Source organism: Camelus dromedarius, chromosome 5 (genome assembly GCF_036321535.1).
Source record: "Camelus dromedarius isolate mCamDro1 chromosome 5, mCamDro1.pat, whole genome shotgun sequence".
In the NCBI taxonomy this organism is placed as follows: Eukaryota; Metazoa; Chordata; class Mammalia; order Artiodactyla; family Camelidae; genus Camelus; species Camelus dromedarius.
The window spans coordinates 71,928,023-71,944,851 of record NC_087440.1 but is presented as its reverse complement, the minus strand read 5'-3'; the positions used below and the strand labels follow the sequence as shown (position 1 = coordinate 71,944,851).

The 16,829-nt window shown below is 38.3% G+C and overlaps 1 protein-coding gene across 1 annotated transcript; it reads left to right on the top strand.

Annotated features, from left to right (window-relative positions):
• Positions 1-1,000: 1,000 nt before the first annotated feature.
• On the top strand, positions 1,001-15,204 carry NOXRED1 (NADP dependent oxidoreductase domain containing 1). The gene is made up of 7 exons (XM_010976428.3): positions 1,001-1,132; positions 2,982-3,153; positions 4,835-5,022; positions 8,734-8,914; positions 9,515-9,666; positions 10,252-10,474; positions 14,853-15,204. Exons 1-7 carry the CDS (start codon positions 1,063-1,065, stop codon positions 15,031-15,033), a joined length of 1,167 nt encoding a protein of 388 aa, XP_010974730.2. The 5' UTR covers positions 1,001-1,062; the 3' UTR covers positions 15,034-15,204.
• The last annotated feature ends 1,625 nt before the right edge of the window (positions 15,205-16,829 follow it).

Below are 16,829 nucleotides of genomic sequence, written 5' to 3'. Positions count from 1 at the left end.
TAGAATCCTATGGTCCCATGACTGTGTGGAGCAGGTAAAGTGGAGGGAGGAAAAGAAGTTGCTCATACAGTGGCACGCAGCAGGCTTTGAGGCAGTGTGGTTCTCATCTGAGGGCAATTTTGCCCTCCTAGGAGATGTGTCAATGTCTGGAGACATGTTTTGTAGCCACAACTGGTTGGAGCTACTGGCATCTAGTGGATAGAGGCCAGGGATGCTACGAAATATCCTACAGTGCACAAACGGCTCCCTACAACAAAGAATTATCCTGCCCAAAATGTCAGTAGTGCCATTGCTGAGAAAGCCTACTTTAAGGGGATCACATTCCATTGTTTGCTCCTCCACTTTGCAGTCTTCCTTGCAATTCCGGATAACCTCATGCCCGGTTCTTATCCTGATCAACTGTCTAGCTGTTGAAGAAGCAGGAGTTTAATTTGCTAAAGTTATTGGCTGGTCTTCAAATAAAAAATGGTAACTTGACTAGTGTATGAGGGTTCCTTTAGAGAAGCAGAACCACTTGGAATATATAGTCCATCAATCTGTCTATCTAATCTATACATGGGATTCATTAGAAGGCTTTGACCTTGCTCAAGTATGGCAATTGGTTAAGCAGTCTCTGGAAGGTTGTCTTCATGTTGGTAGAGCTAGAAATCTGTAGCGCAGGCAGTGGGGAAGAGAAGATGGATAAAAAACTGAGAGGGGGAGCAAGGACGAGCTGGAGACCCATGGGGATGGACTTAAACTCCTGCCCATTCTCACAACCTCCAACCTGATGAAGTGAGTGTCCTCCAGGGGGAGCTCACTGGTGGCCTTTGTCACGCAGCTGAACACCCCTGGCTCACGAGTGTGAGAAGCTGCAGGAGGATCCGGGGGAAGGTGAAACAGTTGCAGGCCCAACTGCTGCCCCACAGCAACAGAGCCGCCCACAGACAGCCAGACAGAGCGCCTGCCCCAGCCTTGCACACAAACACAGACTGGTGGCTGCTGCACCTTCACCTGTGATCCTGCGTGGAAACCTCTTACCATACACCCTAACTAGAAACACAGGGAAAAGAATGCTGGCAAATGGAGTTCAGCCTAGCCAACTGGACGTGTTACAAAGCCACAACCACTGGATCCCCATTTTTGAGAATGCGTAAGTAAAGGATGAGTCTAGAATCCACGTTTGTCCAAGTTAGCCTGCGCCGCGTTGTCTTGCTGAGCTGCAAGGTTTTGAGCTTCTCTTTCCTTTGGATCAGGAAACCTCACTTGCAACATTAGGATGGCCTACCCACAGTTTTGTTCTAAGAAAGGGTTTCTTAGGCTTGAGAACTTCTGTGCTCTTCACTTCAAGTTCAGGAGACTTTGCTTTTAAAGAGATTGAAAGAGAGAACTAACAGGCCTCCTAGGAAAGGGATTAGAGAAGCCAGACACAAAGGGTTGTATTTTGTATGATTCTGTTCATGTGAAATATCCATAAAAGGAAAATCCATAGAGATAAGAAACATTAGTAGTTGCCAGCGGTTGAGGGGGGTGGGGAGGAAATGGGGAGAAACTGTTTAACGGGTATAGAGTTTCCTTTGGTGGGGGATGAAAATGTTTTGGAACTAAAGGTAGTGGGTGTACAACACTGAATGTACTGAATTGTTCACTTTTGAATGGCTGTTTTGTAAATTTCACCTCAGTAAAGTTTTAATAAGAAAATTATAGAGATGAGTAGCTTTGAATTATGATCTCAATTTTGCCATTGCTGTAAAATAGGTTATTTGAATATTATTGATTTTTCCCAGCCTTATTGAGGTATAATTGACAAATAAAAATTATATATATTTAAGTTGTACAATATAACGATTTGATATACATTGTGAAATGATTACCACAGTCAAGTTAATTGACATTTCCATCACCTCACAGTTACCTTTTTTTTGTGGTGAGAACACTTAAGATCTACTCTCAGCAAATTTCAAGTAGATAATATGTTATTATTAACTATAGTCACTATGATGTACATTAGGTCCCTGGAATTTATGTATTGTTTTATTACTTTATTATTATTTATTCATTGACTTCTTGAACACAAAAAAGGGCTTGAAAAATAACTCCTTGAGCAGTGCTAAGATCTGTATGATAGTCTAGTCTGCAAAACAAAAAACAAAAAACAATTAGAAGTCCAGAACCTTCTGTCGGGAAAAGGAGGATCCCATACTGCCCTGGTATAGTACTCCAAGAAGTAAAGAAGGAATTCACACCTTCATGTTTCAGGTCCAGAAAACCTCTAGGTAGGGCTGGCCCTTTAAGACTCAAAGACTGAAGTAATCTGGTAGTTAAGGAGTCATAATGACAAGTTTCTTGGGTAATTTTCTCTGGAAATGTAGCTCTTACCCTCCAGGACTGGAAGTACTGAGGAGCAGAGCCATCTTCTCAGTTTGATTAGTGAGATACCTATATAGAGGGGGGATGCGAGGGGAGATAGAGACAGAGACAGAGAAGGGCTTATACATCTCTGGCTTCATTTTCTAAAATCTAGGTATCCCTGCTCTAGACAGGGGACTGTGATATTTAGTTTGGGTTCTTTTCTACCCTCTGGGGAACACAGAGTTAGTGAAAGGGGAGCATTTCTGTGAAATGTGGTCTAAATACTCAGTCCTATTTCTAAAACCTTGGGGAGAATAAAAGGGAGAAGGTCCTGGCCCAAGAGCACCTGTGAAACCCATTACTACTGTAAGTGCACCTGCTGAGAAAAGCGTCTGGAGCCTATGTGGAGGAAGGTTACTTTGGATTTTGTCCAGATTTCTCATGAATCTAGTATTTCTGATTCATGGGAGTCAGTGCTTAGGAATCCTCCAAGACTCACACTTGGAGAAGTGGATGGGTTCAGAACTGGGAGGACAGAGGTGCTGAAGCCACCATCAGGAGAGCCTGGGACTTGGGCGCACACACCCTCCTGATAGACTCTTTCCTCTTCCAAGACAGGGAGCCAAATTAACTGGTATCTGTCTCTGCAGGAGATGCTGGCTTGGAAATGGACATGCTAGAGGACCTTAATTCCCTGCAGTTTGAGTATGGGATTCAAGAGGAAGACCGTAGCTGGCTGTATTTGCTGGGCCGTTCTCATGGGCTAATGATCAAGGCCTGTGCCCATGCAGCTTTCTTCTGCAAGCTACTTCGTAATTTGAGGTAAGCTATGTTGCCAAGATCAGGCAGACGGAGAAGAATCTCACTGCAGAGAATCTAAATGACATAAACTTATTATTTTGGAGAATAACTTTGGCAGGGGGAGTGTCTTCCAAGTACTCCTGGTCTGAAAATGTCAGGGAAATGCATACCCAGGTCCCTTGGCTGCGGTTATGTAATAAAACATGGATTAGCAGTGATTTCCTTTCCAATCAGTGAGTAGACTGATGAAATCACTCATTCACTCATTCATTCATTCATTCATTCATTCATCTGTTCATTCACTCCCTCATTGGGATGACCACCTTGTCTTCCACAGCTACTAAGGACTAACCATTCCATGGCTGTTGGCTGAAAATGGGGTTGGTTTTCCCTTTAGGGGCTGAGCTAACAGTGGAATGCTTCCCATAAAAAAGCCTGCTGGGACTTTGGGTCCCTATGGCCGGATGACTTGCCTGAAAACAGGAATACTGATTTGCAAAGATGTTTTTCTGATGCTTAAATAGGAGGTGTATGAGAGCCAAGTACCTAGGACTAAGCACCTAGATTCTGTAACTCTAGGTCACCAGTGGAACATTTGTTCCCCACTCCCACCCTCACCCCTCAGTTTACTTCTCAGTTTACTTTTCTCTGAAATTAGATGAATTCCTAGACAATGGGACCAGCTCTGAATTGAACACGCTAAAGACACGGCACATATCCAAGGAGCAGACCCCTCAAGGAGTTGGCTGACTGGCTGATTGATAAGGACACATAAATCTATTGGCAGCATCCAAGATGAGTGATGAGAAACTGATATGTGAAACTTCCAGGAGGCATTTTCTATTTGGAAGGATCAGGCACAGAGAGAAAATGTTCTCCTTGTAACCAAGAGAGACACCTTAAATAGAATGTGGCTTGCGATGCTTATGTGGAAACTCCAGAGCTTTTAAGACTCCACTTTTCACAGAAATACAGAACAAATATAGGATTGTCATGTAACAATATAAAACAATGCCTTATGTATTCGGAGGTCCAACTTTGTTCATCTTGAGCCACTGAAACACATCCACAACCAACAATAAGTGACCCTCTGGAAAGAGTGGCCTCAAACTCTTAATCCTCAGTTTCTTAAGTCTGTTTTCCCTTATAAACCATTTACTTTTATAAATCATTATGTTTGAAAAAGGCTAAGTTACTTGGTTTTCTGGGTTTGTGCAGACCTGAAATTGCAAACTAGAAAGAGGAGGTGTTATGGTAGGAGAGGGGTGCACTGGTCCTGATGGAGATGGAAACTGACAGCTGTCTGCACAGGAAAACAATAAAGGATAAAGTGTAACAGGCGCAGCTCACAGTGATGGTCCTGAGCCAAAGAAACAGTTAAATATTCAGGCCTTGTGTTTAAAAGGCAGAGAAATACACAGTTTACATCCCCCAAAAAATGTTTATTTACGAATGTTTTAAACAAGTTTGATCCTTTGAAGAGGTATGCTTTACTTCCTGGAAAATTCACTCAGGAGGAAGATTTCATTCCCTAGTGATGCTAGATCCATGGGACATAACTGGAATGCTTCTCTCTGAAGTACTTAGGGTGTCATGGCAGGCTGCATTTGAGGAACTTAAAGTAGAGAACATCAAAGTTTGACAGTCAAGAAGGGCTGCGCGGTGTGTGTGTATTTATGTATGTGTCTGTGTCATTCTCCAGAGAGTCATTCTCCAAAAAATCATCACAGGAGAAGAAAATTTCAGAAGACATTCCTGATGATGATGAGTTAAAGGTGGGCATCATTGGAGGCGGCCACCTGGGGAAGCAGCTGGCTCATACACTGCTTCAGCTTGTCCCCATCCCTGCAGAGAGCCTGCGGATCTCCACACGGAGGCCAGAGGCCCTGGGTGAGGAGCACTGAGTGGTAGAAAGGGGGCTTGGGTGTGTTCTTTAGGTGGTGATAAGGCTGTTCTGAAAGGGTCCCTCAAAAGAGGAATCCTCTCACGCAGCATGCTGAGTCCTCAGTTTGCTAGCCCTGAGAAAAGCCAGAGAGATGCTTTTTTAACTTGTTCCTTAAAGCAGTTTTCTTCTCCACTTAAATGTTTTATATCCATCTCTCTTTCCTGTGCCCTTGATGGCCAGATATCTTTGATACAGAGAATCTTTCCAAACAGAGTTCAGATCTTCTAATTGGACCAGTTAGAGTCTGGTAGGTGTTTACCATTTCCAAACACTTGGCCTTATTTTTTAAAAAATAACATTTACTAAAAAACTTTAAAAATGTTTTGTAATGATTCCATTTACTAATCTATGGTGATAGAAATCAGAACAGTGGTGTTGGTCATAATGTAAGTTGGTGCAGCCACTATGGAGGACAGTATGGAGGTTCCTTAAAAAACTAAAAACAGACTTACCATATGATCCAGCACTCCCACTCCTGGGCATATATCTGGAGAAAACTATAATTCAAAAAGACACATGCACCCCAATCTTCATAGCAACACTATTTACAATAGCCAAGATGTGGAAACAACCTAAATGTCCATCGACAGATGACTGGATAAAGAAGATGTGGGGTGTGTGTTTATATACATATACATATACATATACACATACATACACAATGGAATATTACTCAGCCATAAAAAGAATGAAATAATACCATTTGCAGCAACATAGATGGACCTAGAGAGTATCATTTTAAGTGAAGTAAGTCAGACAGAGAAAGACAAATATCATATGATATCACTTATAGGTAGAATCTAAAAAAATATACAAATTTTATTTACAAACCAGAAATAGACTCACAGACTAGAAAACAAACTATGGTTACCAAAGGGGAAGAGGTGTGGAGGGATAAGAGATTGGGATTATCAGATACACACTACTATATATAAAATAGATAGACAGCAAGGACCTACGGTATAGCACAGGGAACTATATTCAATTTCTTGTAACAAGCTATAATGGAAAAGAATTTGAAAATATATGTGTGTATATATATATATGTATATGTATATGTATAACTGAATCACTTTGCTGTACACCTAAAACTAACACTGTAAATCAGTTACACTTAAATAAAAAATTTTTAAAAATTAAAACAAAACAAAAAAAGAAATCAGGGCAGTGGTTGCTTCAGGGGATATTGAAAAGAGGCCTGAAGGAACTTCCTGTGACGATGGAAATATTCTATATCTTGGGAGAGATTTGAGTTACATGGGTATATGGATTTGTCAAAAATGATCAAACTATTTACTTCAGATCTATGTGTTGCACTGTATGTAAATTATACTTCAATAATTTCAAAGTGTAAAGTAATACATGCATATTATAGAAAGTTTAGAAAATTATAGGGAAGTAAATAACTACCTATAAGCCTCTTACCAAGATTATAATTTCCTTCCCATTTTTTTCTCTGATTATAACAGATTGTATCAGTAATTGATACTATACAAAGTTTTTGTATCCTCCTTTTTTCACTTTTCTCATATTACTTAACATTCTTCAAAATCATGATTCTAAGTTTGTGTAGTATTCCTAAGTATGACTTTATGATAATTTATGTAACTGTGCCTTATTTAGTAGGACATCTTCAGACATAATTTAAAAAACAAAACTACTAGGTCAGAGAACAGGTACAGCTTTATTAAGATATGCTTTGTATACAGTCAACTACGCATTTAAAAAGTATACAATTTGATGTTTTGACACATGTATCCTTCTATGAAACCGTCAGCACAATCAAGAATGAACACATCCATCACCCCAAAAAGGTTCCTCTTAATCCTTATCTCTCTACCTCTGCACAGCCCCCAACTCAGGAAACCAATAATCTGATCTCTCTCACTACTGTTTTGCTTGCATTTTATAGAATTTTATATTTAATGAACTCATACCATTTGTACTTTTTTTTTTTGGATCTTCTTTCACCTGCATAATTATTTTGAGATATATCCATGCTGCTTCGTGTATTGATATCCTTTTTATTTCTGAGTAGTGTTTCACTGCATGGATATTCTGTAGCTCATCTGTTGATAGATATGCAAGTAATTTCCAGTTTGGGGCTATTACAAGTAAAGCTGCTATGAACATTTATGAACAAATATTGCCAAGAAGAAATACTTTAATTTTTCTTTGGTAAACACTTGGGAGTGGGATGGCTGGGTCATATAGTAGGTATACTTAATTCTTAAAGAAACTTCTGATATATTTTTTCAAATTGACCTCCAAAAGATGTTCAGGTATAAACTTTTATCAGCCCTGTATAAGAATACCCAGTTTACAACATGCTTGTTAATTCTGAGAATCTTATTTTTAGATTGCCACTTTAATATGCCTTTAAAATTTTTCTTGTCTTAATATGTCTTTCATTGATCATTAGAAGAGTTAAGTATTTTTATAGGCTTATTACTATTTCATCATTTTTGAGTTCTTTTTTGTCCAATTTTTCTGTTGGAGTGCCTGTATTTTTTTTCTTACTGATTTGTAAATGTTCTTTCTATATTAAGGAAACTAAAAAAATCTTACCACTCAAGGCAGTTTCTTAAATCTCATCAATAGGACCAGTAAATACGATATTTCAATAAAGTACATATATTCTTTGGGAAGCAATATGTTTATTAATAAAATTAAAGTTATAGAATATCTCTGCATGTTGTATAAGAAAGCAAGAATTCAAAACGCTCAGCATCAGTTTCTATGCACTTTTGAAAATTACACATGCAAGAAGAGTGACTTGTATGTGTTTTCTGAACTTCCTCTTTGGCCTGTGCATCTTCCTTCCTGGAAGTAGTTGAGTACCCAGACAACCTCGGCATCAAATGTATCATGTACTCGTGGTGGTGATGATAAGAGCTGACCTCTCCCAATGCATAATATTCTGTTTTCCAATAACACTTAAAACACACTACCATATGTAGCTTACACTTTTACTTTCCAGAATCCAGATCACAATAAGTACAAATCAAATAATTAACTATCAAGGAGTGTTTTTGTGCAACTACATGAGTGATCACATTTCTCTCTATATTTATAAATATCTTGTTAACGTTAAATTGTGTATACTTTACTGAAACTGTAAGCATATTTTTCCAAATTCATCCCAGCCTCTGCCCTATGCTCTTGCACTCATTCAGTCTTTCCCACCACTTCAAGCCAGTTAAGCTATTTAACTTTGGCCCAGTCACATAATTCTTGAAGCCTCAGTTTCCTCATCTATAATATGGAAAAATAGTAACCTCTGCCTCATAAGGTCCTTGTGAGGATTCCCTAGATAATGTATGTAAAGTACTTTGTACATTAGCTGGTACATGATAAATTCAGTAAATTGAAGCAGAAGGCTTTATTCAGACTTTTTTCTTCCAAAAAAAAAAAATCTGAAAAATTCTAGCATTCAGTCTAAACGTAAGACAGGGATGAGTTATCTTACAGTCTCAAGCACTGCTGCAGTGTCACCAGCTGCCGTGGTCATGGGGTTAGGGCATTGAATGAGGGAATCTCTTCTGATTTATATGGTGATGAGATTTGAGATAAAATAATTGTCATCTTCTCCCAGTTGATGCTGAAGTCAAACTCCTTTGTATTGTGATCTTTCTGACTTCCTTTATCCCTCCCAGGTGAGTTCAAGAAACTGGGAATCCAGTGCTTTTACCGTAACTCTTCCCTGGTGCAGTGGGCCAACGTGATATTCCTCTGCTGCCTGCCGTCTCAGCTGCCTAACATCTGTGTAGAAATTCAAACCAGCCTTGAAAAGGCCTGCATTGTGTACAGCTTTGTAGCTGCCATCCCAATACCCAGGTATCTTGTTAGGGTGAGCACAGGACTGGCAGAACTGCTCTGTCTCCTCATCTCCATCCAGCCCCTACCTCTTGGAGTAGATCATTCCCAGTCAGAGGTGGAAGTAGCTTCATCGGCAGAAGGACTCAGCCAGCCTTTGTAATTGTGTCTTCCCCACTTCTCCAAAACCAACAGCACTGGTGGGTGGGACATTTTCTTTGATGTGCACATGTTTAGAACTGCAATAGAGCACTGCTTCCTACTACTTGAAGCTGACTAGTGGTCCCTTGTACATCAGTGAGAAGGGAGACCACCAGTCAATAAGCAGTATGAAACAGCATGAAAAGTGATTGAGAGCATGTGTAAAATATTATTTTTGTACCCCTATTGTCTAAGCCAGTGCTTGGCACTTGATTACCGTCCATAAGTGTTTGTGAGGTGGACAGATGAACAATCCAGCTAAGAAGTGGTGCCCCAGCACTGACCCACACCTGCATTTGCCTTTGAGCAGTGCTGTGCAGGGGACTAGGTTGTTGGGCCTGGATGTGGACTCAGTGGATCACGTAGTGGTTTACTCCAGTCCTGGCTCTGTACTCCCTGTCTTGGTGGCTTTACTTTCAGGTTGAAACACCTACTGAACCACACCAATATCTTGCGGACTCAGTATCAGTGTGTTGAAGATCTTGACAATATCTGGGGGGCCAATAAGGAAATCACAGCTGCTCTCCAAGATCCTGTGATTCTTCAGGCTACCTGCCCCTACAGTCCTGCTGGTATTGGCTCACCATATTATTGACACTTGACAATTAACTTCCTCTCATCCTCTTGCTATTTTATTAAATCCCTGTGTGTGTGTGTATGTGTGTGTGTGTGTGTGTATTTATAACTACAAGCTAGATACATTCTCAACTATTTAAGTTTTGTATGGGAACAGCTTTGATGGCAAAAAAGTAGCCTTTATTATGGAAACCTGAGAAGTGTGATTAATCAGACCCTTTAGAGTGAGTTGGAAACAACCAGATGGGAGAGCCTATTTGAACAGGAGGATGTAGCGTCTGGGACTAACTGGCTTTTCTTTGCTGTGATCTTGCAGTTTTCCTTATTGGCAAGGACCATTCTAGAGATTTCTAGAGATGCATTTGTCATTAGCAATGTCTACATTAGCCTATCTGTCCACCTGTGATAGAGTCAACATATGTTATGAAGGGCACAAACAGGGCTCTTGGCCTGGGAAGGAGGGTTTGCTTTTCTTGAGGTTCATAAAACCAAGCTGTCTTGGAAAAAAGGTGGCTTTGCTAGGTTCCCTGCAAACCTTTTTGGTGGTGCTAACTGGTATTTCCTTTCTCATTGACATTTAGGGGGAATAATCCTCAATGTCAAGTGGTTGGAAGGCGTGTTCTATGCAGCCATAAACACCTGCACAAGAAAGGACATGTCCCACTCACAAGTGCTGCAGCTTCTAAATGAACTGTTCCTCTCTGTGCACTTCGAGACCTGTGGGAAAGACGGAGCATCCTGCCGAAAATTTCAAGTACAAGATTTTGTCAGCAAAGCCTATGCTGAGAACCTGTCTCAGAAAAGGTAAGGTATCAGAGAGCTGGCCAGTCTAACTTCTCCCACACTGTTGTCTCAGCAGATGCTTTTTATCTTTGTCCTTTCATGTTATCTTTAAAATTTATAAAAACAATACTTTCTTATAAAAAAGTCTAGTAATGGAAAAGTGAGAACCTGCCTTTGCCCCCCAAATCCCATTTCCTAGACTTTACCTCTGATGGTTTTTGTATTTTTGTCTTTTTACCTATGCATTTACAAACATATATTTATATTGTCATAATGTGTATGCTTACCTATATCTATATATGCATTTTAGAAACATGGGGACTATATGTGCTTACTATGTCATGGATACCGTTCTATGTTAGTATAATCATATCAGCATCAATTATGAGCACTGTGTGGGCATCCCTTGGATACATTTATTTAACTACATGTATTCATGCTTATTTCCTCTTGATGGCAGTGTGGGTCCCCCTGCCCCACATTTTGCATACAGGGCTGCTTTGAACATTTTTGTATTTAAACTTTGCACACTTGTACCAGTAGAATTTCTGGGTCAGAGGTTTAATATATATATACTATATATAGTATGTTTGATAGGTAGTCCCAAAATCGCTCATCAAAAATGTGGTGCTTACTTACATTTCTACCAGTTGTGTTTGAGAGTGCCATTTATGTATAGCTTGATAACTACTAGATCATTCTTTTTAATCTTTAATAATCTAATAGGGACAAATTGTTGCTTTTTGTTTTTCTTTTTCTTTTGTGTAGCGAAAACTTTTAAAGGATTTATTTAGGAAAGGAAAAGTACACCTCCAAGAACAGGAGGCTAGCTGATCCAGAGGAGGAAAAAGCCTGTTGCTCTTGTTACTTCCATGTCACTAAATTCACTAGACATTGTAAAATCCTTTTCTTCCTTGGCTATTGAACACACCATTCTTCTTGAAGCCATCACTTCTCTTGGTTTCCATGAAACCCTCACATTCTCTTCGTTTTCCTCCTGCTCCTCCAGTCCCTCCTTTGCCCGCTCGTCTTCTGCCCCATCCTTAAGTCTGGGAGTTTTCAGGACTCTGTCCCAGGCCTTTTCTTCTCATTATACACTTTGTTCCTGGGTGATCATTTCCCCTTGGGGACTTAGGTTGCCATTTCCACTCTGACAGCACGTGACTCTATGTCTCTAGCCTAGGTGTCAATTTGGTGCCCAGGTAAGGTCATACTCACCATCTCCACCAAAACTCAGCTTGCCCAAAAGCACACCTGCTCTCATGCCTGCTCCTCCAGTGTTTCTTATCTAAGCACATGCTCCTTCCCCGAGCTGTTCCAGCCAGAACCCTGGAAGTAAACCTTGACCTTCCCCCTCTCTTATGTGTTGTATTCTAATTAATCACCAATGGCCTGTGATACACTTTCAGTTTGGGAATTTTCCTTCCCCCTTATCCTGGGATTCCCTTCACCTCTCTCTTGTGTTGGATCTCTTTTTCCTATATACCTCTTCCTCTGGCTTGGTTTACTTCTTCATTATGATAGAATATGTCCTCCTCCAGTACTTCCTTAGAAAAGGCTGCATAGGAAGTAATTTTTAGAGACTATGTCTGAAAATGTTTTTATTCTAACCTAACATTTTATTGACAATATAGCCAGGTGTAGAATCTAGGTTAGAAGTCATTTTCCCTCAGAATTTTGAAGGCATTTCTCCATCGTCTTTTAGCTTTTAGAGTTGCTGTTGAGAGGTACAGTGCCATTCTAATTCAATTCATGCTTTGTCTGAAACTTGTTTCTTTTCTCTCAGGAAGCTAGGACCTTTTGACCTCAGTATCCTGAAATTGTATGTGTCATGATGTGGGTCTATTTTTCTGTTATTGAAGTATAGTTGATTTACAATGTTGTGTTAGTTTCTGGTGTACAGCACAGTGATTCAGTTATACATACGCATATATATACTTTTTCATGTTCTTTTTCATTATAGGCTATTACAAGGTATTGAATATAGTTCCCTGTGTTATACAGTAGGACCTTGTTGTTTATCTATTTTATATATAGTAGTGTGTATCTCTCTCTGCCAGTTCCAAACTCCTAATGTATCCCTCCCCTACCTTTCCCTCCTGGTAACCATAAGTTCATTTTCTATGTCTGTGAATCTATTTCTGGTTTATAAATAAAATTTGTATCTTTTTTTAGATTTCACATATAAGTGATATCATATGACATTTGTCTTTGTCTGACTTACTTCACTTAATATGATAATCTTTAGGTCCATCCATGTTGCTGTAAATGACATTATTCCATTCTTTTTTATGGCTGAGTAATATTCCATTGTATATATATGTATGTATAAATGCATACCACATCTTCTTTATCCAGTCATCTTTTGGTGGACACTTAGGTTGCTTCCATGTCTTGGCTATTGTAAGAAGTGCTGCTTTCAACAGTGGGGTATGTATATTTTTTCAAATTAATTTTCTTCAAATACACGCCCAGGAGTGGGGTGGCTGGATCCTGTGGTAACTCTATTTTTAGTTTTCTAATCTTTGTTTTTATAAAGTCTGAAGCCATATCATCTGATGAATAGTTCATAATTTTTCTATCTTCTTAGTGGATTATACCTTTTAATTGTGTATTCCCCCCTTCTAAAAAACATTTTTTAATTTACATATAGTTATTAAGAAATCATACAAAGAAATCCCAGGAACCCATTTATCCAGTTTCCCCCAATGGTACAAACCATAGTACAGTATCTATATATAGGCATTGTAAAACTATAGTACAATACCACAACCAGGATATTGACACTGATACAGTCAAGATACAGAACAGTTCTATAACTAGAAATCCTTCATGTTGGCCCCTCCTCCCCAACTTGACAACCATGGAACTGTTCTCCATTTTTATGATTTTGTCATTTCAAGAATGTTATATAAATGGAATCATATATTATGCAACCTTTGGGGATTGGTCTTTTTCACTCAGCATAATGCTCTGGAGATTCATCCAAGTTGCTGTGTGCATCAATAGTTTATTCCTTTTTATTGCTGAGTACTATTCATGGCATGTATGTACCATAGTTTGTTTAATCACTCACCTGTTGAAGGACATCTGGGATGTTTCCAGTTTGGGGCTATTTTGAATAAAGATAGTATGAATATTCATGTATAGGTTTTTGTGTAAACATAAGTTTTAATTTCTCTGGCACAAATGCTCTGGTGTGCAATGACTACGTCATAAGGTGGTTGCGTGTTTATTTTTTTAAGACACTGCCAAACTGCTTTTCAAAGTAGTTGTATCCTTTTACATCACTAGCAATGTTTGATTTAGTTTCTCTGCATCTTCACCAGTATTTGGTATTATCACTAATTTTTGTTTTACCATTATATCTATAGCTCAATTTGTGGAGAATTGACATCTTTATAATGTTGAGTTTTCCCATCCATGTACACAGTATGTCTCTCCATCTGTATAGATCTCCTTTGATTTATTTCATCAGCATTTTGTAGTTTTCAGTATGCAAGTCCTATATATGCTTTGTTAGATTTACACCTAAGTATTCTGCTTTGTGTGTGTGTGAAAGGAATTACATTTTTAATTTTGGTGCTCAAATGTTCATTACATATATATATATATATGTATACATACAGTTGATTTTTGTATATTTTATATCCTGCAACCTTGCTGAACTCATTTATTCTAGATTTTTTGTAGATTCTTTTGGATCTTCTACATAGACATTCATGTCATCTATAAATAGGTACAGTTTCATTTCTTCCTTTCCAATCTTTATGCCTTTTATTTTCTTTTCTTGCCCTATTGCACTGGCTACAACTTCCAGTAGTATGTTGGATAAGTGTGGTGACAGCAGATATCCTTGCCTCACTCCTGATCATTTTAGCACTATAAAACCCTATGTCTTAATGCTTTTTAATTGAATTCCACTAGAGACTAATACTTAACTGCCTCATTTTTACTTGCATATTAACTTCTACTTCTTTCTCTATACAGTTGAAGAGGATATCTTTTTTTAAAAAGAGGATAGCATAAAAGAAATGAGGTCTTTTCCATTCCTAATGTCCATGATCCTCTTATGTATTTTCTTTCTAAATTCAAGGAAAATATACTGAAAAGGATGTCAATTTCATTATCATAATCATTCTCTAATTATGAATTCCTCTCCAAATGCACTTAGAGAATTGTACAAAAGTGTGAAAACTCGTAAGTACAATTAAATTGACATACTGAATAGCTCCAGCTGAATTTTTAATTTAACTATGAATTTTAATTAGTTTGATATAGAAAATGAAGAACCTTATTTCCAAGTGGAGGAAAACTTTCTTTAAAGGAAGTGTTTAATGGCAAAATCATATGTATTGAACAGACATAAAAAAGTAACAGTATTTTTTTCCTACTCCAGGCCTTTCCCCTGGTTTGATCTGACTGCTGTGCAACTCAAAGAAACTCCCTTTAGCCAGTATCTCTCAAACAGCACTGCTCTCCAGGACCATCTTACCCATCTATATTGTGACTCATTTGGCATCTCCCTAACCAAACAACAACAGCCAACAGAGGTTTCCAAGGGTTCTCTATCGCAATAAGAGACCAGACTTCAGGAGTCAGGATTTCTCCCTCTACAATGGTTGTACCCTGATTATCACAATTGACAGTGGAAGTTATGTATGGTGTTTGCCATATGTTAGACAATAAGGAATTAGAAAATTGTACTGATGGCTCTTTAAAATGTAGAATAAAATAAGACATCCTTTACATCAGTGTGTTTGGGTGTGTCTGGTTTTTGGAAGCAAGTAAATGAAACTACAAAACCTGACACACTTAAGTAAGCTGCTTCCCCAGGAGAGCCTTGTGTTAATTCAAATTATTTCTCCTCTGAAATCTAAATCCAAGAAGTTATACTGGCATTCTTAGATAGTTCCATGCTTTTCCCGTAGCATTCTTTTCCTATAGCAGTATGTAGCCAACAAATGATACAGTTTGATTTTCCTACCAGTTTGGTTAGAAAAGTAAAAGTGTGGTAAACAATCTTACTTGAATTATGACTCATTTTATGCTTATTTCAGCTATATATGACTGTTTTGGTACTATCTTATTTAACCCTGTTCCCATTTAAACCATTTTAAACCATAAAACCACTTTAAAAAATAGCTGGCATTTATGTTAAATGGCTAAAAATAATTTTGTGAAATATTGATTTTATTTCTACAGTGCAAATTTATTTCCTTTATGTTTTATAATTAGTTTATGTCAATAGTAATAGAGTAGAAAATAATAAGTAACCATCAAGTTGAGAAAGTATGACACTGATTATATTCTGTCATTGAACAGAACTATTGTTTGCCAAACGCTAAAGTGCTTTTGAACAAAACCATTCACTATACATGTAAACTACCACAGTCTTGGGTTAAGTATTTACATTTTTCTTTTTTGCATACTTGTGAGCCAAACAAACTCAAAAGTATGCTATTAAATGGTTTGAAATAAAATTCTGTTAGGCCAACATGGGAAAAAATTAGGCTTATCATCAAACATTGACACTTGGTATGAATGCTAATTTAAGGCACTGTTCCTTCTCTCAGTAGGGAAAAAAAAAAGCAAAGAAATGGATTCCTTTGACTATTCATTCAGGCGTAAGCAACTGGATAGGGTATACCATTGCCCTTCTGGATTGTAGTAGTCCTACAGTGGTTCTTAGGATTAAGAAGTGGAGCTGGAGCCACCACACAAAAAGCCTTGTAAACAAACTCCAGGTTCTACTCCATAGTCAATAGTACTTCTATAAACCATGTTGTATTTAAGGATAAATACAAATATAAAAAGATTTTAAAACATTTTTTTCTCTGATGCCAAAAGGGAAAGAGAACTTCCCCCCTCCTTTTTCACAAAAATTTCCTTTTAAAAACTTGTAATTTAAATCCTTTTCCTCTGTTTTTGAGATGTATGCAAATCTTTTAAAAAAGTGAATAAACCTCCTGCCAGTTTTATATCCCAGGACTGTCTTTTGGGAGGGCCTTGGAGCCATCTCTTCGAAATGTGAGCATCTGGAAGGATGACACTTTGTCTCCCTGACTCTGGGAGTTTAGCCTAAGTGCTTGGTTCCAGGTAGTAACTTTCTGTTTGTCATGAAGATATGAGAAGTTTCATTTTTTCCTTTGGATACAGACAGTTAACATGGAAATAATGGATTATATCTGCCTGGCTATATAAAAGGGTGAGATTTCCTTGTCTTTGCAATCTCTTTAGTGGCTTGCCTATAATGGACATCACAGGCTGATTTAACGCTGATTCGATAGTAAAACTTTTTCTGCACTTATGAAGGAATATCTGGGTTGCCAGGCGATTTTACTTTTAGTTCTGTTTCTCCAACATGTTCCAATTA

Excerpts from the sequence above, each read along its gene's own strand:
- NOXRED1 (XM_010976428.3), top strand. The coding sequence starts at position 1,063 with ATGGAGTTCAGCCTAGCCAACTGGACGTGTTACAAAGCCACAACCACT. Across the intron at positions 8,915-9,514 it reads GCTGCCATCCCAATACCCAG|GTTGAAACACCTACTGAACC; the intron begins GTATCTTGTTAG and ends CTTTACTTTCAG. Across the intron at positions 10,475-14,852 it reads GAGAACCTGTCTCAGAAAAG|GCCTTTCCCCTGGTTTGATC; the intron begins GTAAGGTATCAG and ends TTCCTACTCCAG.